Here is a 27,607-nt window from a genome sequence, read left to right as displayed (position 1 = left end):
AATTTACGACGTAAGGCCGCATAATATACGCAATCCACAAGGATGTGGCGCACAGTCAATTGGCAGTTGCATCGTATATATAGTGGTGCGTTTTCTGTTGACATCAGATACCCGTAAGTGGCTCTGGTATATCCTACTTGCAATCTGTAGAGTACCACTTTTTCCCGGCGAATTTTTCTGCATGAAAAGTCCCATTGCAACACCGTATCTTTGATATTTCGGAGTTTATTATCGACTATAGCACACCAACAGTCTTACGAGGGTTATCTGAAAATTTTTCAGCCTAAAATGAAACGCGTATTTTTTCTGTCAAATGTAGTTTTATTTTTCAACGAAGTCCCTTTCAAGTCAATACGCTTTTTCCAGCGATGCTCGAACCTCTTTAATACTTCTCAATAGTAACCGGCGTCTTTCTCAGCAAAATAAACGTTTATTTATGCAATAACCTCCTTCTCCGATGAAAATCTCTTTCCTCCAACCAAAACTTTAAGTTAGGAAACAAGAGAAAGTCGCTTGGGGCCAGATCTGGTGAATAGGAAGCGTGGCCAACCAATTAGAAGTGCAATTCGTGAATTTTAGCCGACCGTCGAAGTGCGAGCAGGCGAATTGTACTGATGGAAAAGCACTTTCTTCTCCTTCAAATGTGGTCGTTTTTTTGCAATTTCTGCCTTCAGTTTGTCAAGTAATGATGTTTAATACTGTTCCGTTATTGTTTTACCTTTTCGAAGATAATGGATGAACAAAATTCGGTCTCTATTCCAAAAAGTAGTCACTATCACCTTCCCAACCCGATGGAAACGTCTTTGCCTATTTCGGAGCAGATTCAACCCTTTTCAGTCCACTGTTTTGACTATTGTTTTATCTCAGGTTTCGTTTAACCTCAAATTGAGGTTATGTTGTCTGTTGTCGACTTTAAATTGAATGTAATTCAAGAACGAATCGCCCAATCTTCATCAAATTTTCACATGCACAACTTCAGATTCCCTACTATAGAATATCTAAATTTCAATTAATTTGATAGAACAGATTTGAAGCTTTTTAAACCACAAAAGTTTCAATTTCTTGAAACAATTGAATGTAACTTAAGAACTACTCAACCAATCTTCTTTAAAATTTCACATGCACAACTTCAGATAAACTACTACAAATTATCTAAATTTCAATGAAATTGCTTAAGTAGTTTTGGAGATTTCTGAGCCACAAAATTTTATATATCAATGTTATTTTTGAGATTTTTCAGGCACAAAATTTTACACATGAATAATATTTTCGTAATATTCATACCTTAAAAGGTAAAGAAAATTCAATTTTACCCCCTCCCACCAATCATACCATGCGACCGAAAAATATATCTCAAATTGAGGTAATGTTGTCTGTTGTCGACCTTAAATTGGGAAAAACTCAAGAACGACTCAACCAAGCTTCATCAAATTTTTACATGCATAACTTCAGATACGCTAACAGAGCATATTTAAAATTCAATGAAATCGATTAAATAGTTTAGGAGATTTTCAAGCCACAAATTTTATACGTAGGTCTCTATAAATATATATTTCATTTCCCAATAAGACCTTACAACCAAAAGTAATACCGTACTTTAATTCGAAAATTCAATAAAAATAAAACAATTTAATAAATATAACTTTTAAAATAACAAAAAAATAATATATTTTTATTTTATATGTATTTTTTTCAGAATTTGAAAGAACCCATTACCCTGATGTATTTGCGAGAGAAAGACTGGCAGAGAAAATAGGATTACCAGAAGCAAGAATTCAGGTAAATAATAGAACAGTTCTTTATTTTTTTAATATTTATGAAATACTTAATATACTTTATTTAATATTTCAATATTTTGAATAAATTTAAAATATGTTTGGTTACGTGATATTTCTCGCAACTTCTCGTCTCTCGGTAACTTTATTCCATAGATCAGGGAAATTGTTCCTAATTATAACATTTTTCGGGGATCATTTATTATAAAAACAAAATTTAGAATTTATACTATGCTGAAGTATAAAATAAGTTTCAAATATAGGTGCGAACTACAAGGTCCTAAGTGTTCATCTGCCACCTTCACGTCAACTAATAACTAAAATCGATCTTGTATTTAATAAAGTAAACTTAACAATATAAGAATTAAGATACACGGAGGTAAGTTCCTCTCGAAACCCACCGGGTTGGTCTAGTGGTGAACGTGTCTTCGCACATCAGCTGATTTCGAAGTCGAGAGTTCCAAAGTTCAAATCCTAGTAATACTTTTATATTGATTTGAATACCGAGCTCAGACGTCCTCAACAAAAAAGGCTGCCTCCCTGGCCATAGACGGTTCCACGGTTCGACCCGGCTTCCTGAATTTTATGAATTCTCATCCCTACTCTTTAGTAGTTGGGTTTCAATTAACCACACATCTCAGAAACGGTTGACCTGAGACTGTGCAAGACTACACTTCACTTACACTCATACATATCATACTCATTCATCCTCTGAAATAATACCTGACGGTGATTCCCCGAAGCTAAACAGGAAAAAAAGTTTCTCTGGTAGTGATGCTTTACTGATTTTTTTAATCGTCAAGCATCATGATTGCTTATGCTAGAAACGTCTATATCCATTATAGATCTTCTGTATAAAATTTAGTTAGTAACTAGATCCAATTTCACAGAAAAACCGAGGTTGAATTATTTAACTTCGTCGAATAATTCCCACATAGTCCAGCAATAAGACTTCGTTGAAAAGCTTTCCCCTTATACAGAGACTAGTTTTCTTCCCGGTCATGAAAATAAAGAGCAATAGATCTCTAAGCTCCCATTCCCAAATGCAGGGCAGTCAAACATGAAATGAAATGGACCACTCTTTTACGAGCATAAGATTCATCGGATGGTTCGCTAAAAAAAACCAGATGGTTTGTAAATACTGGGTAAAAGTTCGCTTTATATGGAAATGAAACTTGGACAATCGGAGTATCTTAGAAGAAAAGATTAGAAGCTTTTGAAATGTGGTGCTGTAGGAGAATGTTAAAAATCAGACGGGTGAATGAAGTGACAAATGAAGAGGTATTGCGACAAATAGATGAAGAAAGAAGCATTTGGAAAAATATAGTTAAAAGAAGAGACAGACTTATAGGCCACATACTAAGGCATCCTGGAATAGTCACTTTAATATTGGAAGGACAGGTAGAAGGAAAAAATTGTGTAGGCAGGCCACGTTTGGAATATGTAAAACAAATTGTTAGGGATGTAGGATGTAGAGGGTATACTGAAATGAAACGACTAGCACTAGATAGGGAATCTTGGAGAGCTGCATCAAACCAGTTAAACGACTGAAGACAAAAAAAAAAAAAATTAGTTTGATAGTTTAATATAAAGGTCAATAGCTACAATAAAGTAACCTTTCACACGGGTAACAGTTATTCAGTGTAATGAACAAATACTACTAGTTTTTGCCGCATGTAAAACTAGTTTTACTGAACTAGTTTTGTCGCATGTAATATAATTATTTTAACAACCCACAGTGTACAAATTTTCAAAATTATTTTTGATTATTGTAAATATATGTTTATATACATGCAAGAAACAGTAGTGAGATACTAAAATTAGTAAAATATTTCCTGTAGGAAGTTTTATTACCCTTTTTATCCTTTTATTCTAATGATGTTTCTATGTAATTCAAATCATTCAGTGAACAATAAACCTTACTCAATTTTTGTATACTAAATATAAAATTTTGAGCTCTGAAATAAAAATTTAATTAATAAGGTAAAAATTTAAATAAATACAAAACGAAGTGGTCGATCATTATTGGAAGGTTGGCCTACATCAAAAATAATCTTACTATTTTACCAAAAACGTAAGTAATATTACAGATTAACTGTACATTACTGATTAATAACTGCCAAGATATATTTTTATTTTATTTATTTTTTTGTAAATATGATGACGAAAGGAAATGTAACAAAATAAATTTATTAAAAATCAAAAAAAGAGTGAAAGAGTATGGTATCTAACGCGTAGCCACTGTGATTGTAAGTTAAGGGTAATGTCGCGGTGAAAGCGGTATCAACAATGGAAACTTCTTTTCTATAACACATATCTTTTACCCCTAATTAAAAAATACGGCAACCACCATTTTGAAATGAACCATTTTATAAAATATTCGTTAGATATACATCGCAGGATAAGTTATCTGAAAAATTCCCTTTTAAAAAGTCGGAAAACTTTTGTCCTTAACCGCTTTATAAAGAAACAGAGATACGAGTTAAGACAGGACTAGCTTAGCTTGGTGAATGTGGATGTGGATATTCTCTTTGGAATCTTCCCAAGACATGTTATCCTACGATAAAAGAAAAATATGTACGCAATATAAAAAAAATTATGGAAAACTCCTGTTCTGAATTTTCCAGTATTTTTTAAAAATATTTTAAGAGTAGATTTCGTTTTTAAGCATTTTTCACATCACCAAAAAAAGAATCTGGTTTTTGTGTACATTAAAGTACTTATCTGGAAATGTATTAATGAAATGTTACTAAATAAAATTCGAATTTTACCTCGTTTAATTGAACTTATCATAAACCATTTTGTTCAGAATTAAATTTTCTACAAGTTTTTTTTTAAAGTTTTATGTCATTATTATTCTTTTAAAAAAGTTATTGTACGTCATACATAAATAACAAGGTTTTTTACCCCAATTTATAGATTTTTCACCCCGGATTTCTCAAAAACCTGCAGGTATTGTTCCGGGACCTTATTTTATTCGATTTTCCAAATGAAAAACCATAGGAAATCATTAATTCTTCTCCTGAATTAACGCCCTAAAAATGTCAATACCACCTCATTTCACCCTGGTAACTAAAATACGAGCTAAATATTTCGCAAACGAAGCATTTTACGACGTATATTGATGTGAACTTTTTCATTACTTTCACTAGTAAAATACGTTATAAAAGTCCCAGGAGAACTTCGTGATACACTTTGTAAATACAAAGTGGTTAATTAAAGATGGCCACCACTGGGCCGTCTAGAAAGCGTTATAGCTCTAGAAGGGAAAGTATTGTAATCGGTCCAATTTGGGCATAAGCGGTTTTCACCGCACTTTGACGTTTTGACAGCTAAGGAGCCAAAAAAACCGGATGGAAAATTTCCGTATGTCAATTTTTGTATGTACGTGTGTTCGGTGTTGGCCTCTAAATTACCTTATAATTTCAAAACTACCGGGCCGATTTGGATCAAACTTGGTCAGATTACTTCTATATACGGGGCATTGATAGCGTTAAATGTTCAACTTAAAAGGTCAAAAGGATGAGGTTGTAAAGCAAGGTCACCCTCAGTATCTCGAGATTTTGCCTAATTAAGGTCATATTTTTCTTAGGCGCATTTGTTAACGAATAAAAAATAACAATATCCGCAAAAAGAAATTTTGCAAAATCGCATCCCGATCTCAAAAAACTGCTAACGCAGTCGTCAGCTGTGTTATAACGTCACAGGTGAGCGGTAGAATTAAATAAATAATTTTTTTAAGGGTAAAAAGATAACTCGGTTAAGCTGGGTCTCGAATTCGATCGGCCGGTTGATTCGATACGTGGTGCGTTGAGCCTCGCGGCTACACCGGTCTGCCGACCGCACAAATGAAATTTATTCTATGTAAGTCGTGAAGTTACATTAATTTACCGTTGCCGCTAGTACCGCCACACCTGCCCGAATTATTTACGGTATGCTTGCGCGCTTTAGTTAATCATTGAATTAAATAAACAAGACTATTATTATATTTAAATAAAATTAAGTTGTGTGAGTAAGCCGTACATCAGAAACAACCCACAGTTGTAGGAATTTTCCGGAACGCGGCTTAGCCGCGTGACGGGTAAGTCCTACAGCTACAGTTAATAAGTCCAACAGTTGTAGGACTTACAACCGTGTTGTCAGCTTTTAAATGGAAACCTCATATTTTTATTGTATATTTGGGTCGATAATATTATCTTAATATATTTTTGATTCTTGAGGATTTTACTCTAAACGCAGCCGTTACGGAACTGTACAAAATATTTTCAGCAATGGTGGACTGAGTATACATTTTTGGATTTTACGTATTTAAAAGAACAAAACAATTTCGATTTCCTCTTCGTTTTCCTTCAGTCTGCAATTTTGTTTTATTAATAAAAAAAATTCATATCTGGAGATCGGAATGAGAAATCACAATAATATTTATAACACACATTTATACTATCGTTGTTTAATATACAAAAAAATTAAATTATAAACACGTTCAGAAATTTCAAAATGACGGCCGTACCAATTTTTCATTTTTTACTTCCTTGTACGAAGTAAAGGAAGTATTGCGATCGCGAAAAATTTCGGTTTTTGAAATTTCAACGGAAATATCCATTTTGACCATCTCTGAATCTATTTTGACTAGTTTCTGCGTGACATCTACGCAGATCTCATAAAACGATTAGCCGTAGGATGTTGAAATTTTGGAAGTAGAACTGTTGTAACATTTAGTTGTGCACCTCCCTTTTTGATTGCAATCGACTGGAGCAAAAGTGTCCAAAAAAACCCAAAATCTAAAAAAAAAAAAATGAATTTTGGACTTTTTCTTAACTGTAGTAACAGGCCCTCATCGATAGCTTTTTAACGATATACATAAATTGTAATTATTTTTATGGGTTCTAGAGTTATAGCCAAATGAAATTTTAATTAATGAAATATTTTGATCAAGGGGAAGGCACATCGGTTCGAATCAGACTTCATCTCTTCTTTGCTTTTTTTTTAATTTCAATATATTGATTTATTAATAAAGATTAATCTCTGACTGTAAAAAAGTTTTACAATAGATAATAATTCAATAACAATAAAAATTAAAAAAAAAAAAACAAATCGGAAGTTATTAATGAAATAAAATGTTATGTACTTTTCATTTAAAAAAATGTATATATGTAATTTAATAGGCGTAGAAGGAAGTTATGTGGTGTCCACATCGGATTTTTTTTATTTTGGTAATCCTTAGTTTTATCAAGTTACCTACTTTGTTTTAAAAAATAAAAGTTGATTTTTTGTTTTTCATAAACTTTATTACTTTAATTTCCTTATAATTAAATTCTTAACAAGTTATAATAAATAAATATTACACATTTATTAGTCATTTAACAAAGTACTTCAAACCTAAAAAACGTATTTCGTCACCGAATTTTTCTGTTTTAATCGTAAAAACTACGAAAGATACAGTTCTGGGATCTGTTTTATTCACTTTTTATATAAAAAAACATCAATTTTACCCCTTATACAACACAAAAATTTTAGTATGACCTTATTTCACCGGGTGAACTGAATCGTAACTCGATAAAAAAGCGTTTTCGAATATATGTTTTTATAAAAGTTTTTCCTTGTTTTAATCTCTAGAATCAGTCCCCAAATTATTTCCCTTTCCTCCTCAATCATTATGTATTTATATATAAATTTAAAACCTCATTATTTAATATCTTTTAACTTTATAATAAAAATATATACGATTGTATTGGGTGTATTGTAACAATTGTATATAATAATTTATTTCTATTCATTCTCCCTTACTCTAACTCTTTCTACCGATGTTAATCCTCCCGTAAAAATACATAACACTCTCTCTCTCTCTCTTTTATTATTTTTTTCTTTAGTATAATATTTGTTCGTTTGTATAAGTAAAATGAATAGAGGTGTTATGGTGTTGTGTATTGAATTAACGCCAAGTATTTCATCATACTAATTGAAAATCATAAAACGTGTAATATATATATATATAAGGGTTTATGAAAAATGAAGTGAGAATTACGAGTTGTGAATTTAAAAAAAGAAAATAATAATAATAAAGAAATGAAAAGAAAAAAATTGGATTGCATTTAATCTTGTTTATAGAACATTGAAGTATATCCTTTTATATAGACTAGTAGAGTTTTCGCGATTTAAAAAAATATGAAAAAAATAAAATAAAACACAAAATAAACAAACATTCTTGTGTTTTTTTAATTTTTAAGTGAGTGTAAAGTTTGAACGTATTTTGGTTTTGGTTAATTAATAATTGGAAGCAGGGATAAGTGTTGTACAAAAGTACTATTAAAAAAAGGGAGGAAATGAAGATAGGCGTCGAAATTATTAGGGAAGAAATAAAAAAAAAATAAAAATAAAAACAAAAATAAAGTCTGATATTTTTTTCTTTTTAAATAATTATATTAAAAAGCTTAATTCTTGTATAGGTACGTATATTTTAAGTGTCTTTAAGTGTGTTAGCTATGTTAATATATTTTTACAAATGAAAACGGAAAGATTAACCACTTAAGTGCGCAAAACTGTGTAAATTTACGGTGAAAAATAATAATTATAATAGATTGTAAGTGATATGAATATACGGTTAGGTTAGATGTGAATGAATGAAAGGTATTCGTTGTTATTCAAGTGTTAACAACAATATTATATATCTAACTGAACTCAAGTGATGAAGGTGTTGAAACGTGGTGTGTGATTTTTATTAACGTATATACGCCTCTAATAATCTGCTTCAACCAATCAAAATTCATTTTGTTTTGTTTTTAATTTTTTTTTTTTTTAGCTTTATTTTTTTCTATTGTAAGTTTACCTAGTCGATTATTACGTTGTGTTTTTCATTATTCAATCACTCGTCATTAATCTTTTGAATAAAATCAATTTTTATTTAATAATGAAAAGAAAAACTTTTTAAGTGTTAGCACACCAAAAATAATATATAAATAAAATTTTATAAAAAAACTTGTCTCAACATTTCACCTCGCTTTATAATCAATTAATATCTAAACAGGTAAATCTAATATATCAGAGAGCATTAGTTAATATGATGAATTATTAAAACATTTTAATCCTTAAGGATAATTTTTATAAATTTTTTAAGGTTCTATAAATTTAAAAATACTAAAATTATACTTTTATAAATATGTAACTTATAATGATTTAAACGTATCCTCAAATCTTTGCTGCGTATAGGCACTGTGAAACTGCAGCACCTTATTTCCACTTTATATTATCTATAAAATTTAATATAATGAGTCCTTTTTTCCTTTAATTCTTTATTTATACTTCTACAATATATAATCTGTAAGCTTAATGTCAGTAACTATCCCCCAGTTTATGAAAAAGATACGAAAGTCTTTGTATGGAACTGTGCGCTTCACAGTTCCAGCGGCGTGATGTTCGGCTGTTGTGCGGATGTGCACATAGGAAAGTGCACGCAAGGCTGCTAGGGAGAGAGAGCACTGTCCCTCCCGCAGTGCCGACCCTGGCGTACTGGTAAAGGGTAGTTTTTTTTTCTCCGCGTTTGTTGTGCTTAAAAACCGTGTACCATATTCTTTAATGTGATAAAGTATAGAATTAGATTATTATCCTGCTTCCAGATTTTCTATTTCATTCATTTTTTTTTTATAAACAAGAAGAATGGATTTCATTTTCAAATGAATTAGATCAAGCTTGAACTGTAAAATGTTTGATTTTATTATTTAACATTTAAAATGTTTGATTTTATTATTTTAGGATTTTATCAAGTTTCTTTTTATACATGTTTATTTCCTTTTAAAAAATTTTAAAACAAAGGTTAAAAATTTCCTGGAGCAGCACCCCCACTAATTTTAGCTACGAGCCGCCACTTAAATTAAACTCATTTCCCGACTTCATATATTGGTGAAATTTTACACAGCGACGTAAGTCGGGTGACAGTAAAATATTCCATTTTTATTTTTATATACTTCAACATTTTATATATTACATATATTTTAGAGAAAACAAGTTATCGGATATATAAGAAAAACATCTTGAAGAAGGGAGCTGAATCGATAAAATGTAGCTACCGATCCGATTGATTTTGACTATCGATTAAATACAAGCTTGTGCGAAGGAATATGAAATGTAATGTTTTTAGCGTATGAAAAATGCCATGTCTGACCAAGATTCGAACCCGGAACTTTCGGATAAAAGGCTGAGATGCTACCACTTGCGCCACGGAGGCCGGCAATAAAAATATTTTTTGTTTCCTAAAGAATTAAAAGTAAAAACTTACATGTCAGTTTAAATACTTATAAAATTAAAAAAAATAAAAACTCAACGTGAAATACTAACAAAGTGTTAAACTCTTAATACATAATTATGTGTTTTTTTTAGTTTTTTTTTTTTTTAATAACATAATTTTCTCCAAAAATAAATAACAAAAACAATCAAAAAAATTCGTACTAAAAAGTAACAAGCGATAAATATTAAAAATTAAAAAAACACGACTCCAGAAAAAAAATATTGCTGACAAACTTTGCTCTTTAATACAGAATAATTACTAACATAGGTAATTAAAGAGCGTACGGTGACAATTTTATATAGTACTGTATTTGCATGTACATGGCATAATTCTTTTTAACTCTATTTAAACACACACACAGATATATATATATATATATATATATATAAAACTACTACACTCCCAGTAAAATCAGTATTCCAACGCAGGGACATATATCTAAATCGGTTCAGCCGTTGTGAAACTACATACACCCTAAATACATTGTATTCCCTTTTAGGCAGTCATGTAAAAAATAATTTTTTTTCAAGAAAATTACTTTAAAAAAATGAATTCGAAGAAAATGGATTCAGAAAATTTAAATTAACGGGAGTAAATAAACGGTTTATAGATTTGCGCCTCATATTTAGACTGAAGAGATCGAAATAGGTGGTCATGAGTTAACTTAATGTGCCAAATCCTCTGCCATTTCAGAAGAGACTTGTCTCTTCTGTTGTCGGTAGGATGAAAAATTTCTCGAAGACATATTCCTGAATTCCATGCAGGAATGGACTTAACAACCAGAACTTATTCCATTGAGCATATAGCTTGATACGGGTTTCCTTTGTGAAATCTCTCTCGCATATCAAGTCTAATCGGAGGCCATTTACCGTGGCTATCTTGAGTGGTAACGTTAATAGTCGAAATTATCGCTACTGAAGCTCCAATAATCCTTACATCATCCGTTCACGACCTCTACATCTACAGAAAATTGGTGACTGGTGTACAATTTTCAAGCGAAGAATAATTGGCCCCGTATTCTTTGAAAACACTCTTAATGCAAACCTCTTTCAATTATAACGCAGTTTATTGCAAATTAAGGATTAAATGAGAGAGATTCCTGGTTTCAACAAGATAGGGCCACATGTCACACGGTAAGATTAATAATCAACTTTTTGAGAAATTTCTTTGGTGAAAAAGTAATATCGATTGGCTTATGGCCAGCTAGATCACCCCATCTTTCTCCTGCAGATTTTTACTTTGAGGATATATAAAAGGTTGTATATTCAAAAATAATCACGCACAACTGAAGAACTGAAAGTCAACATAATTCAAGAATTACGACGAGTAATTGAAAGAGGTTCACTTCGAAAGGTTGCACGGATTATGAAAAAGAGGGTAAAGACTTGCGTTGATGAAAATGGTGGACACTTTCAACATTTATTATAAAAAAAATTGTTCTCAATATTGTTGAGCACAAATAATTTTACTAGTATAAATAATCACGTAATGTGTTTCTTTAAATTGGGTTGCTTTTTTTTTAGGTCCGTTATAAAACAAACAGCTGTTTATACAAAACAGTTGAATAGAATTTTTTTTCAGTGTACAAGGCAGTATATTTTTATTATTAAAGAAACAATATTGAATCATTTAAGTTAGAGAATATAAATGTAATATATATATATATATATATATATATAGTAAATTCATTAAATAAAAGTAGAGAGTAAAATTAAAGTAGAGTAAAATTAAATAAAAGACAGAGAGAGAAAGAGAGAGAAAAAAAATAATAAATGACAAAAGAGGTAGAGAGTGTAAATAACTTGGTTTCAACGACAGACTACATTTAAATTTATTTCTTTATTTATTTTTTTTTTTTTTAGTCGTATTATAAAAATAAAAAGAAAAAAACGAGAGAAAAATAAAAAGAATTATAATCGTATACACATATATGTGCGGCTCCATAATAACGTTCTCACAACGCATAGGTTGCATTTAAAGTTTAAATGTCAACATATTTTCCCCTACCTTTAAAGCTATTCTAATATTAACAAACAGGCGTAGAACCGCATATTTTAACAAAACCAAAACGTACATATTACTAAGCTTTTTGCCATAAAAGTCATTAGATAGGCAGAGAATTAAATGATAGTAGTTGGAAAATAGGGTAAATATAGAACAAAGACGTAAATTAAAAGACTTAAAATGATCATATTTATTTATTTTTTAAATACACAAAAAAAGGCAAAATGTTTTGTTACTCATCTCGCGTAACATGCTATTATTACATTATACTTTTGACTTTGCGAGCAGCTTAAAATGTAATTGTCATGAAGTAAAAAAAAAAAGCTGGTAAATTATTTCGTGACTTTCCTGGCTATTAATAATAAAAATGAAGAGTTGAATCAAAAACAAAACAAAAAAAAAACAGAATTTGTATTTTGGAGGTGGGAAATAAATTTTAAGAAAACATTTTTTTAAATTATTCATACGCAGGTGAATCTTAATATATTTGCTTCAGTAAAGTTTACCCTAAATCTAACATCCTTTCAATAAAATCTAAAATAAAATTATCAAAAAACTTTTCTGCATTTTAGGTCGGAATTTAAATTTAAAAAAAATATTTTAAAGCATTCTCTATCTCCTCTCCTCTTCTCTCTCTCATACACTCTCTCTCTCTCTCTCTCTCTCTAGATTGGTTTGCTTGGGATTTCTCCCGCCACCACCCCATTCGGTCACCCTAAAACATAAGACCGAATGTCTGTGCCACAAACGGCAACTGAGCAACGAAACAATTTAGCGACCAGTGTCCTAACTAGCTCCTAGATCTATACTAAAAGCGTGAGCGGAACAAGCGTAGATACACCACACACCACTCGCTTGCGTGTTCCACAGCTGACTTGTCATATATCACTAAAATGGGTAGGCGCACCCCGTCAACTACTAAGACATATATGACTATCAATAATTAATTTATCTCATCAAAGACAACAATTCGCTGCCACGCCTAGGCCGCTGAATGCCAGCAAGTACCTGTCCACCATTAAAGCGCTTGGAGCCTTAATCTGGCTGATAGCCAGCCATATCTCTCGGTTAGCTTCCTACAGCAGCGCGGTAGGAGTATTTTCCCTTAGGCAAACTACTGATGTCGGTTGAACAAAGCAACCGCATCAAGAAACTCCAACACGGTCCGACAATGCGGCTCTCGCCACATTGCCAATTTTCCCCTTGACTTCTAAGTTCCAGGGTGGCCTGAGTTCTGCCCCCCCCCCACCCAAAAGCTGGGCAGTCGAACATCATGTGTTCGTTTGACTGGACCTCCCCGCAGACGCACAGCTCATCAGCTGTCACGTGAAACTCTCTCTCTCTTTATATATATATATATTATTTTCCCCCCCTCCAACCAGTTTTCCAGCTACTGTCGGGTGTGGGTGTGTGTATATATAGCCAAATTCAATTACTGCTACCGGCTTGCCAGGCTGAGTTGGCTGCAGATGTAGTGCAATGTAAATGTAAATGAATCGGTAAATATGTAGTTATTCCCGCGGGGTCTCGGTAAGTTAGAGACAAAGGCAACCTCTGTGGGTGTGCAATGCATTAGCTGATCCACCCTTCTAGGTATGGGTGAAAAAGAAAATATGTAGTCTGGAACAGACTCAGGTCGACCACTCCTGAGACGTGTAGTTAATTGAAACCCAACCACCATAAAGAATACCAGTAACCACAGTCTAGCATTCAAATCCGTACAAAACCAACTACATTCACAAGGACTGGAACCTTAGAACTTTCGATTTCAAAATTCAGCTGATTTTGCGATTTTACTAGACTAACCCTCTGGGATTTATATATATATATAGAGTGTTTCTAAAATGGTGGGCTGACAATGTTTTTTTTTCGGATTATACTTATAAAACTAAACAAAAAATAACATTAGAAAAAAAGGCAATTTCTCCTTCGTTCTCCCACTGTCCGCCATTTTGTTATTTTTATACATCTCAAGTTCGGATAAACGAATCACATTAATATTTGGTAAGCATCTTGGTAATACATTTTTTAAATTAGCAAAACATCAGGACTTAAATACCTTTGAAAATTAAAAAATGGCAGTCATGAATATTTTTTAATCAGTTATAACTCGTAAATATTAGTTTTTTTCAAAATTTATATTAATTAAAATATTAAGCCTTTTATTTTGAAGAAAATTACATTTTATTTTTTAAAATCGGTTAACAAATAGCCCAGTTACGGCAGAAAATTGATGTTGTAATTTTGGGTCATAATTAATAGGTCTATTATTGAGAGAAAATGATTATTTAATATAATTTGCAATGGTACATAAATAAAAGCAATTAATATTTAATCGAATTGAACGTAAAACGGTGGACATGAAAACAAACACAAAATTACACCATCAATTTTCTACCGTAACTCGGCTAATTGTTAACCGATTTGATAAAACTAATATTTACGAAGATATAACGCATTGAAAAATAAACATGGCCGCCATTTTGTAATTTGCGAAGGAGTTTAAGTCCTGATTTTTTGCTAACTGTAAAACTTTATTACCAAGATGATTATTAAATATTAATGCGATTTATCTATTCGAACTTGAGATATAAAATTTTGTATAAAAATAACAAAATGGCGGACAGGGGAGAACGAAACAGAAATAGTAATTTTCCTAAGGATACTTTTTGTTTAGTTTTACAAGTAGAATCCGAAAAAGTATAGCCAGCCCACCATTTTAGAAATACTGTATATATGTCGCAGGCGAATTGAAAAATCAGGCCTATTGTAAAGAGCCTACGACATTTTTGCAATGCGTTCGGCAAATCGGAAAATTATCTACCAATTTCTAATTTTGATTAAATTATATTTATAATTATAAGCAATAGTGCTTATATTAGACCTCTATTTCTCTTTAATAAGCAAACAACTGCACATTTTCTAATTAGCCGTAAGTTTTCTGGGCTCCTTAGAATAAGCCTGAAAAATATCAGCATCATTAGAAATTGCTAGATTATTTTCAAATTTGCCTGGCGCGTCGCAAAATGACGGCGCTCCTTACAATAAGCCTGATTTTACAACTCGTCTACCACGAATATATTCCTAATGTGTACATTGCAATCTGTTCAACTAGTGAACAATAAGCTACCCATTCCCCAAAGGCCCAATGAGATGAGGATGATTTTTAAATGATGTGCAGTCTTGTACAGCTCCGGCCGATCATTCCTGGGATGTGTGGTAAATTGTACTTTTTTAACTTTTTCTTTTTCCTGTTTAGCCTCCGGTAACTACCGTTTAGATAATTCTTCAGAGGATGAATGAGGATGATATGTATGGGTGTAAATGAAGTGTAGTCTTGTACATTCTCAGTTCGACCATTCCTGAGATGTGTGGTTAATTGAAACCCAACCACCAAAGAACACCGGTATCCAAGATCTAGTATTCAAATCCGTGTAAAAATAACTGGCTTTACTAGGACTTGAACGCTGGAACTAGTAAAAGAAAATACACCTTGGAGCATTTGAGGAGCCGTCTTGAACGTCAGACAATTTTAATTTATTCTATGAAATATTTTTTGGGCCGTTCCCATTTATCTCTTTAATTATTGAACGATCTTTTTATTTATACAAAAGGGTACATATGTCAATACGACAATTTAAAATCCATTTCTATTGTTTACCATATTTATTTATCGATTTAATGATAATGTATCGGCATAAGATTTGAAAACGTGTTAGAAATATTGTGAAATCTACAAAGATGGTACAGAACATTTATAGAATAATTAATTTATTAAAAGTTGATTAAAGTTTTATTAATAAACATTGTGATAAAAGAAAATAAATTCAACATGTATAGAAAAAGGAAACAAAAGATATCTTTATTTTCATTCGTTGAAGTAACTTCCACTTGTAATAATTAACAAAATCAAAGTAAACACGCACACTCGAATGTATTATAGCTACAATACATTCAAGAGAGGGTAGATGCAGCAATGAAGTTTGGTATACTGCCTACAAAGAGTTACTTATCTAAATAGCTGCTGCATTTCCAAACCGATGATGTTTGTATACATATACCTATTTCATGGAATGGAACTAACCACGTGAACGAATTTTACTCCGGATAAGTACTTATCATGATTAAAGTGTAGCCGCTCCAATCTTTTAAATGTTCATTTTCATTATGGTTAACTGTACATTTGCCATTTATATCTTTCTGTATTTGTATTTACGTATATCTACTATTTTGTGTGTGTGTAAACAGTTTTGCTTTTTGGTTTCAATAAACAAAATGAATAGTTACGTTGAAGAATAGGTTAATACATTAAAATCTATCAATAAATTTTTTTCTATAGAATTTAGCCAATGTATATAGTAAACTCTTTACCCTTTTTATAAATAATAATAAATAAACAATTAACATAAATTTTTCTATTAATCTATTATAAAAACTTTTAAAATTTACTTTCTTTTTTAAGAAAAAAACATCATTAGTTTACAAAGTCAAAAGTTGTACTTCAATAGTATCAATTTTTACTTCAAAGTAATTAAATATATGTTAAAAAGTTATTATTTTATGCAAATTCAAGGGTCAATCAAATATAACTGGACTTTTGTCTTCACGGTACGAACATGAATGGGCTGGCATGGAGGGATATTAAAATATGGATATGGAAAGAGAATGAATGCTCAGCTGTCCTAGCACTCGTGTTTCTCTGATATAGGGTGACGAAAGAGCAAGAAAATCCATCTTCAGTTAGCCGGCCTCCATGGCGCGCGTCACGGCCTTTCATCCGGAGGTCCCGGGTTCGAATCTCGGTCAGTCATGGCATTTTCACACGCTAAAACATTGCCATTTCATCTCATCCTCCGAAGCAATACCTAACGGTGGTCCCGAAGGTTAAACAGGAAAAAAATTCATCTTCAGTTACAAATTATCGTGAACTTTTTCACGAATGAAAGTGTCAAACTTCGAAATTTTAACTACCGTGTGCAGTTTAGAGATGTGACAGTTTGAGTTTTCTTTTACCCGAGGTTACAGCTAAGTTAAAAAATTTAAAGGAAGGTGTGAAGCCATAGAAAATGAGAGTTATGATAGATCACCAAGGAAAAAAGTGATGAATGAAATAATCGACCGATCCGTGACAACACTGAAGATGAAAGGTTAATGAAATGACTTCGGAAGTCGGCATCAGTCAATGGAATTGCCCATTTCATTAACACAAAGCAGCTTAGGTTTCGTAAAATCTGTGCGAGGTGGGTTCCAACATTTTTTTACCCAGAATCAGAAACAGACCCAAAAGGAAATTAGCCAAAGGCTCTTGAATCGATCTCGAGTAGAGGTAAATAATTATTTGAATTGAATTATCACATATGTTATGATATGGGCCTATCGCTACATTACCGAGCCGAAATTGGAATATATGGAGTGAGCATAAAAGTGGAGAACCTAGCCTTGTAAGGGGGAAAAAGTGTTCATCAGCTGGAAAAACGGTTTTATTTTGGCATCGGAAACGCGTATCGTTTGTCGATTTTCTCCATGAACTTCGCACGCTGCGTACAACTCCCAGTTCTTGGACAAAGTGAAATTCCACCTGTAAGTCACATTAAGCCGATCAGATGTAATTATCCTTATTGACAAATCCAGACCTCAAATAGTCGTTAGCACAGGATAAATTTAATGAAATTTATGAGGAAACCTTAAAAAACCTTTCGTACGGTCCCAGTTTTTTTTTGTTTGAGTAATTGAAGGAGGAATTGGGAGGATATCGGCTTCAGAACGATAAGGAAGTAGAGGAGTTATAGCGCAACCCACTCGTATTAATCCTCTTTATGAAGAAAGGAGCCGCAAGTCTCCATAATTGGGAAACGTTTGTAGAATTTCAGAGAGACTATATACAGAGTGTACAAAAAGTGACGCAACCTGGGGAAAAAGTAAGTTGTAATAGTTGTTGAAAGCGGCCTCCATTATGCAATTCAAATAATCGAATACGAATTTACATGATTTTAAACACATGTTGGGGAATTTCAGCAACACATCATTCAATCTCGATCTACAATTCGGGAACGGTGTGAGGATGAGTTTTGTAAGCAGCATCCTTAAGGTATCCTCACAAAAAAAAATTCGGAAGGTGATAAATCAGGAGATCAAGGGATCCAAAACTCCTTCCCCATGAAAACACTGAACCAAGAAAGTCATACTTTTGTTGGCTGGTATGAGCCGTAGGACTGTCCTTCTGAAACCACGTGTATTCTAACAGGTCTACAGGTATAGCGTTTACAAACTGTTTTGTACCATCTTTACTTTACCGCTCACATGAAACGCTGGCTAGGAGGACAACATTTTGGCACAGACATCGAGCTGAAAACCGGCATAGAAACACGGCTGAAAACACAGGCGGCTCCGTTCTATGAAGAGGGTATTGCAAAGTTGGTATCACGCTTAAGACAAATGTCTGAATCGGAGTGGCGACTATGTAAAGAAATAGCGTAACTAAGTAAGTACTTGTTACAAATAAAAAAATTTCATTTTCACTGTTGTTTTAATTTCGTAACTGATCGGACCTTGAAAAAAAATAATCCTCGTATTTTCGTATTTTTATTCTGCATTAATAAATATTATAAAGAAAAGTCCTGTTTATATTTGAGATCCTCGAATATATCATGTAATAAATAGTTTAATATAAATATTAAATATAAAAAAATTACGTTAATTTTTTATTACAAAATTGTAATTTAAATAAATTCTACTTTTTCATCATTATCAGAAAGAAATTTAAATACATGGTATAAGAAATGAAAGCGATCATATTTTGTTTACATTAACTTTAAATTTAACTGGGCTGAATTATAGAAATTAACTTTTTAGCGTAAATAAAGAACATTGACTAGTTTTTATCGTGTTTTATATTATAAATGATGATATTAAAGGAAGACAGATCTTTTTCAACGTAACTGTCTAATACAAAATCATAAATCATCAACATGTACAATATATAAATATATATATATATATATATATATATATATATATATATATATATATATATATAGTGGTCTATCCCCCTTTCTTTCAACACTTACGCTACCCTTACCGCGAGATAATAAAATATTGTTTGAAAAAAATAGGGCTGTCCTCATGTCATTGCCTTCGTCATCATAATGACTATCGTCTCGTTTTTCCAAAATATATCTCTCACGTATACTACGGGTCAGAGGTCATAATGATGAGAGGGGGGTTTAAGAAGGGTCAAACATTTTGATCCCTCATGTTTTTCATCGTGATTATTGTATTACATTTTACGTGGGTGTGTGTGTACGTATTTGTATTATATATATGTTTTGTTTCTTTTCCCCCTTCATTCTGAGCTCCGTTTTATAAGTTACTGTTTATCTGAACTCTTAATGATCCAATATTATCCCTTCTATTGTAAATATGTTGTCAACAACAAAATACAATAGAATACGACACTATATGTTTACCCTGTCTTTAATGAATGTGTATATCTTTAACTCGCGTAACTTATCATAGCTAATTTTTTCTTACGACTCATTTTATTGAATAGAGTTAATATTTCTTATTTACTTAATTTTTTATTGTTTGTTAATATAATTAATAGAAGCCAATATATAATACGTTAAATCAATTCAATTAAATTGCCGATAGTAATTAATTTTTAAAAGAAATAATTGTATTGTTTCTTTTTTAATTAAAATTGAATTAACAACGAAAGAAAACAAATAAAAGTTTTCAAAAATATATAGCGATTAAAAAATGTTATGATCAGCTTTTCATAAATTAAGTGAACTTATCATTCCATAAAAATAAATAACCAAATAGAACGGTTTCAAAGAAAGTATTCTTAGAAAAAATTAATTTTTATTCTAATTTAAACTACAATACGTCAAAATTTAATACTATTATTTTTATTTTACGTTTTAGATTTTTTAGAAACAAAAATATTCGTTTTTTAAACTCAATTGATGAAGTATTTAATTATTTTCCACGATCCCTATTCTTCAATAAATCGACTAATTTTAATAATTTCTTATTTTTTTTTAGAAAAATCCAACAATGTTGCCGTTGTAAATTTATCTAATTCAAATGAAAACTTTTTTAAATTAAAAAAAACTCTTCAGCAGAGTATTCAACATTCTCACTATTTTGCAGTCAGAAACGCACTGATTTTCAGAGTACAGTGCACCACATACGTTTGATTAATACAAGTATCAAGTTTAAACTCACTCGTATGAAAAATTCACCGATACAAAGCAACATAACCTCAAATTGAGATTATGTTGTCTGTTGTCGACATTAAATTGAGCGTAACTGAAGAACGACTCAACCGATATTCATCAAATTTTAACATGCACAACTTCAGATAGCTGCTACAGAATATCTAAATTTCAAGGAAACCGATCTAGTAGTTTTGAAGATTTTTCAACCACAAAACTTTGTACGTAGTATATTATATTATATAGTAGTATAATAGTATAATATATATATATATATTATATATAAATATGAAAATGAAATATAATGTTAAAAACAGCTTACCAATAAATTATTTGATTTCCTCAAACGTTTTCGGCTATTCTGCCATCTTCAGGAGGAATTTGTTTAATAAGTTAAAATTAAAATGAAAAATTCGCAAAATAAAATTAGACATAACAATTGATCGTCATAAGTTAAAAATTTTGTAAATGTTAAAGTATATATAATATATTATTATATATTATTGTATAAGTTAAATAAAAATAATTTCATTGTTATTTAAAACAATTGCGATACTCTTACAAAACGGATGAAATTATTTTTATTTAACTTATGACTTTAACATTTACAAAATTTTTATCTTATGACAATTAATTGTTATGTCACTAATTTTGTCTCGTGAATTATATATTACTTCCTTGTACGAAGTATAGGAAGTATTGTAATCGCAAAAAATTTCGGTTTTTAAATTTCAACGGAAATATCCATTTTCACCACCGCTGAATCAATTTTGAGTAGTTTCAGCATGACGCCTGTACGTACGTACGTATCTCTCATAACTAAAAAACGATTAGCTGTACGATGTTAACATTTTGAATTTAGGACTGTTGTTACATCTAGTTGTGACCGACCACTACGGATCACGTTAGCATAGTTTTCACCTTTTTTTTTCTTTTCCTTAAAGGTTTCCATTCTTTTGCCCTAACACCGTAAGGGAAGACACCCTCCGCCATCTCCTTCATTCCGAGCCCTTATGGGCTTTACCGGAGGTCATCTTCGAAAACTCCATTAAATGGAAATATCCATTTTCACCACCGCTGAATCAATTTTGAGTAGTTTCAGCATGACGCCTGTACGTACGTACGTATCTCTCATAACTAAAAAACGATTAGCTGTACGATGTTAACATTTTGAATTTAGGACTGTTGTTACATCTAGTTGTGCACCTCTCCTTTTGATTGCAATCGAGTGGACCAAAAGTGACCAAAAAAGCCCGAAATCCAAAATATGTGGATTTTTTACTTTTTCTTAACTTCAATAATAAGCCCTCATTGAGAGTTTTTCAACGATATATCATAAGTGGTACTTATTTTCATCGGTTCCAGAGTTATAGCCAAATAAAGTTTTAATTAATGAAATATTTGGATCTTACAAGGGAAAAGCACTTCGGTTCGAATCCGACTTCATCCTTTTTTTTTAACTTTTTTTTTAATTTAACTATATTGATTTAATAATAATTATTAACCTCTGATTGTAAAAAAATCTTTACAATAAATAATAATTCCATAATAACAATAAAAAAAGAATATATGAAAAAATATCAGAAGTTACTAATGAAGTAAAATTTCATGTACTTTTCATTTTTTAAAATGTGTATATGTTATTTAATAGGCGTACAAGGAAGTTATATGGTGTTCATATCAAATTTTTTTACATATTTTAAATCTAAATTATCATAAATTCCTTCTGAAGTGGTAGAATAGCCAAAAATGTTTGAGGAAATCAAATAATATATTGGTAAGCTGTGTTTAATATTATATTTTACAAACGTTGTCATGTTTGAAAACCTTAAAATATACTTATATATATATATATATATAAAAGAAAAACGCAATTTTAAGTGAATGGTATTTTCGTACTCCTCATACCTCAAAACGTAAAGAAAATTCAATTTCAGCCCGTAATCCCACCATGCGACCGAAAATAATTCTGGACTTTTCTTAGAAAGGTCGATAAAAAATTATTTCGTTTATCAAAATTATTTCAAAATTTGTAAAATAATTTTTCCGTTACAGATTTTGGTAATTAGAAATATTTTGTTGAAATTTAAAAAAAAAAAATTAATCTTAAGTAAAAGAATGATACATTTTAGAAAGTTTTATTTACACTTAAAGTATTTTTTGTTGGTTTTAAATTCTCTCTCTCTCTCACTCTCTCTCTCTCTCTCTCTCTCACTCTCTCTTTCTCTCTCTCTCTCTCTCTCTCTCTCTCTCTCTCTCTCTCTCTCTCGAATACTAGTACGTACGAGAAAAAAAAGAAAAGTGAAACGTTGTGTATTGAATTTATAAGTTTGTGTAATTTTGATTGGTTAACCCAAGAAATTAATTAATTAATATTTTTAAGTAAAATAAGTCTTTTTATTATATTTAATTCTATCCAATCAAGAGGAAAATAAACTTAAATAAATTACATTTAAGTTAACATATATATTAATAAATATATATGTTAACATATATATATATATATATATATATATATATATATATATGTTAACATATATATATATATATATATATATATATATATATATAGATTAAATGAACACAATTGAAAGTCTGATAAAACATTAAAAAACTGAACATTACGGAACTTTTTCCTTTCACTTTATAAATAAAGTCAGAATGTAAATAAATCCAAGTGGAAAAACAACAGCACTACCTATCGGATTTAATTCAACATACTTTCTAAACATAGTAGTCGGTTCAAAATACCCCTAACTTTCTTTCTATTGATCAGATCGATGATTTCAATAACTTTAAACCTTCTCCGGACAACGTGGACCACTTTGCAAAAACCCGCGCGTAAATCGGTCCAGTAGTTTTTTAATCTACAACAAACACACATACGAACATTGCCTTTTTTATATATATAGAAGTAGAAAGTCTGTTTGTATATTTGTTTTGTAAATATCTCTGGCGCCATGCGGGTATAGTTTTTGCAAAAATTTTTCTTTTCATGTAACAAATATATATTCTGAATACGAGCCGATTCGGACCATAAATACAATTTTCCGAAATATCTTGATCCCATCGCCACCTAGCGGGTCCAAACAAATTCAGAAACCTTGACGGCCACAACTCACCAAAGTTTTATTGCAATCGGATGAATGGTATAGAAACTCATACGGGACAAACATTCAGTTTTATACATATATATATATATTTTTTTAAATTTTAAATCCAATGTATAATGATACCAAAACTTTTTATCAGATTCAAATATATGAAACAGACATAGCATTTATTCGACCATTAAACATTTTATTTATAAAAAAAAGAATATTTATTTACAAAAAATTCCATTTATTTCATAAAAACTAGAAAAATTTACCAAAAACTACCCTAAACTGTATATTTTTTTTAAATTTTGTTAAACCAGTATAGTTTCTAATTTTTTTTTTGGAAAATGTTATAAATGGATTTAATCGGTTTATAATTATAAATGTTTTTCCTTTTCGCTCCGACCACTACGGATCACGTTAGCATAGTTTTCACCTTTTTTTTTCTTTTCCTTAAAGGTTTCCATTCTTTTGCCCTAACCCCGTAAGGGAAGACACCCTCCGCCATCTCCTTCATTCCGAGCCCTTATGGGCTTTACCGGAGGTCATCTTTGAAATCTCGGCTTTTGATATATTCCAGTCCGCCTCGGCCAGGATGCCACCGATGCGAACGCCACGGGTGACATTCTCAACGGTGTACTACTAATTAATGAACTCAAAACAATTTTACACATCTCACCGAGTGTTATCAAGACTGAAAATAGCTAACTAACAAAGGAATTAAACTACCTACCCGTAGAAGTTAAAAGCGAGTTTAAAACATAACACGAAACATAAAATTTTTACATGGAACAATAACAACACAGTAACATTGAAACAAAACTAAACAAGGACAAGAACAACAACGAAAACATAATTTATAAAATAAAACATCAACAAAAATAGAATAAAAGAGAAATCCAAGCAGAGCTCTAGATCCCTTCAGCAATCCTTTCCTTTACTAAGTACACTACACAACAAACTCTCCACACTATTGCTCATTCGGCCTTTCTTTCTTTTTCTTGTTTAGCCTCCGGTAATTACATTTCAGATAATACTTCACAGGATAGATGAGGATGATATGTATGAGTGTAAATGAAATGTAGTCTTGTACAGTCTCAAATTCACCATTCCTGAGATGTGTGGTTAATTGAAACCCAACCACCAAAGAACACCGGCATCCAAGATCTAGTATTCAAATCCGTGTAAAAATAACTGGCTTTACTAGGACTTGAACGCTGAACTCTCGACTTCCAAATCAGCTGATTTGGGAAGACGCGTTCACCATTAGACGAACCCGGTGTGTTTGCTCATTCGGCCTGGCTCCTCCAGTTTACACGGAGATTCAACGCCGACCCGATAAGATCAGGCCGACAGATGGTCTCCGCACGCATTAACTCCTAATTTGAGCACTCATAAAGGACATGGTAGGTGTCGTCCAATTGTCCACACAGAACACATCCCAGAATCTACCAGGCCGAAATTCTACAGTCTATCCCTAAAAGCACCACGGCCGAAAAGAAATTTCGTCACATATTTATTAGGGTGCACCCAAGAGGCGTCCCGCAACATTTGGAGAGAGATCATGCAATCATTCTTTTGTCCTGTTGACTCCTTTTTTCTGTCCATCTGTTCAGGTTTTACCTTCTCCTTTTTCTTTCTCTCTGGAAACTTATGATTCTCGAGTCACTTTTCTAAATTTATATCTGTCTTTACATACTTCCTTAGAAACGTTTAATGTTGTTAAATCTGTTTCTATTTCTATAAACCGGTTGTTCTTTGGTGGCTCTGTTTATATAGAAATTAAATATTTGTTTGGTCAATCTTTGGTTGTTCATTCTGCATAAATGTACATAAAACTGTAATCTTCTTTAACGGATTAAGTCCCCTATTTTTTTTCTGTATATTTATAAATTAAAAGATATTTTATTTCATGATGAAGTAACTTAAAATGTAAGTTATATCATATTAATCCGACTTTAAATAAAATAATAATTAAAAATTAATTTAAAGGAGTAAAATACTATAATAAGAAGACAAAAAAATATTCATCAATATAGAAATGGATATTCGGATTCATAGTAACAGCAAAAGCAGCAGCCGCTGTCAGGTTACAAGAAGAAGAAGAAGAAGAAGAAGATGAACAGATGAGGAAGCCAACAGAAGTAGAAGCAGTACCATAGGAGAATAGAAAGGGAGAGATTGACTGAGCGAGGCAGACAGAAAGAGATGAAGAAGAAGAAGAAGAACAACTAGGAAGGATAGAAGCAGAGAGGCACTTAGGCAAAATCAATACATACAAGAAGGAGGTCCAACAACGCAACGAGCCTTGAAAACATGCGTCAACAGTCCCTGTTTGCTCTGCCCAAATAAAATCCACTTTTAACCCATTCCCTTTCTCTTATACCACCTCCCTTCCCATTGGTATCATCCTTCCCCCAATTTTCCCGAATCTTCCTATCACTTCATACATAGAAAATGGACGATGGATTCAGGAATATCTTCAACATCTTTTACACTGCCTACTCTTTTCCCTACTACCATCAGATAAATATATATGTATATACCATCCGTGTATATTTAGTTCGAAAGCCGATCTATACGATAGAAAATATCAACTAATATTTGCTTGTTTATTTTCCCTTCTATCTGACTAAAAATATCTGTACAATTATTTATATTACATATACACACACACACGCACACTATATATATATATATATATATATATATATATATATAAGGCTTTTGTAATATTTATATTATAACATGTAAAACCAATATAAATATGCTATAACTTATAAGAGTTATATTATTAAAAGAAAAATGGATGGATATTGAAATAAAAAAAGAGAGATTAATGCATTAATAAATGAGTAGAAAAGAATACAGAAGGATTCATATATAAATATACTCTAAAGTTTTATTTGCTTTATTTTTGTACTTTTTTTTTGTTTAATTACCGTAAATATACAAACCAAATCAAATATAAAATAAAAGTAAATCTTTTTCATAGATTTCTGTTTTTTAAATAGATATATATTCATTAATTTATACTGGAAAATGTTTGTTAAAGTATTGACTTTTTTTTCTAAAAAAAAGGCTATACGTTTGATTGGTTATTTAATTAACTTAAATATGCTGTAGGCTATATCCTAAAATCTATCATTTTATAGTAACTAAAATATATAAACATTTCTAAATTTATTTAAAATATAAACACGTAAATGCTTTTTTTTCGGTACATATAAATTTAATTGTATAATATTAAGTTGTTAAATTCTTTGAACGGGGATCGATCACGATCCATCAGGTGTGAGAATATCATAAAAAGTTTTTTTCTTTTTACTTCCTTGTACGAAATAAAGGAGTAGTGTGATCGCGAAAAATTTCTTTTTTCAGATTTCAACGGAAATATTTTGACCATTCCTGAATCCATTTTGATTAGGTTCTGCGTGACGTCTATACGTGCGTATTTATCTCGCATAACTAAAAAACGAATAGCCGTAGGATGTTAAAATTTTGGATTTAGGATTTTTGTAACATTTAGTTGTGCTCCTTCCCTTTTGAATACAATCGACTGGACCAAAAGTGTCATTAAAAATCCCAAAATCCAAAACAAATTTGGATTTTGGATTTTTTTCTTAACTGCAGTAATAAGCCCTCATTGAAAGCTTTTCAACGATAAATAACTGGTACTTATTTTCATTGGTTCCAGAGTTACAGCCAAATAAAATTTTAATGAATGAAATATTTTGATTTTACAAGGGGAAGGCACATCGGTTCAAATCCGACTTCGTTTCCTTTTTTTTTAATTTAAATATACTGATTTATTAATAATTATTAACCTCTGATTGTAATATAATTTTTACGATAAATAATAATTCAATAACAACAAAAAAAAAGAAAAAATATTAAAAGTTATTAATGAAATAAAATTTTATATACTTTTCGTTTAAAAAAAAATGTGTATACGAAGTCGTGTGGTGTCCACATCAGATTTTTTTTAATATTAATAATACATTAAATTTTTAACACTTACGTCAATAACCATGTATTACGATCGCTTAACATCTCTTGTAATTACATTAAGGAACTAATGATTTTCTTCATATTTTATATAAGTATATTACATAGATCATTTATCATAGATTATAATTAATCATTTAAGATTTTCAAATAATTAAAAAACCTTTCCCGGCTACGCCGGTCAAATTATGCAATCCACTTTTCTATTAAATCATTTTAAGC

General features: G+C 31.1%; 1 protein-coding gene across 1 annotated transcript in view; it reads left to right on the top strand.

Annotated features, from left to right (window-relative positions):
* toy (paired box 6 protein twin of eyeless) overlaps nt 1-27,607 on the top strand; it is a 146,652-nt gene that overhangs the window by 100,416 nt on the left and 18,629 nt on the right. Inside the window, exon 5 of the mRNA XM_075378567.1 lies at nt 1,697-1,779. Coding sequence (XP_075234682.1) covers nt 1,697-1,779 — 83 coding nt within the window. The remainder of the gene's footprint in view (nt 1-1,696; nt 1,780-27,607) is intronic.

This window comes from Lycorma delicatula, chromosome 11 (genome assembly GCF_047948215.1).
Source record: "Lycorma delicatula isolate Av1 chromosome 11, ASM4794821v1, whole genome shotgun sequence".
In the NCBI taxonomy this organism is placed as follows: Eukaryota; Metazoa; Arthropoda; class Insecta; order Hemiptera; family Fulgoridae; genus Lycorma; species Lycorma delicatula.
Note: the sequence above shows the minus strand (reverse complement) of the source record. Positions and strands in the feature narration are given on the sequence as shown.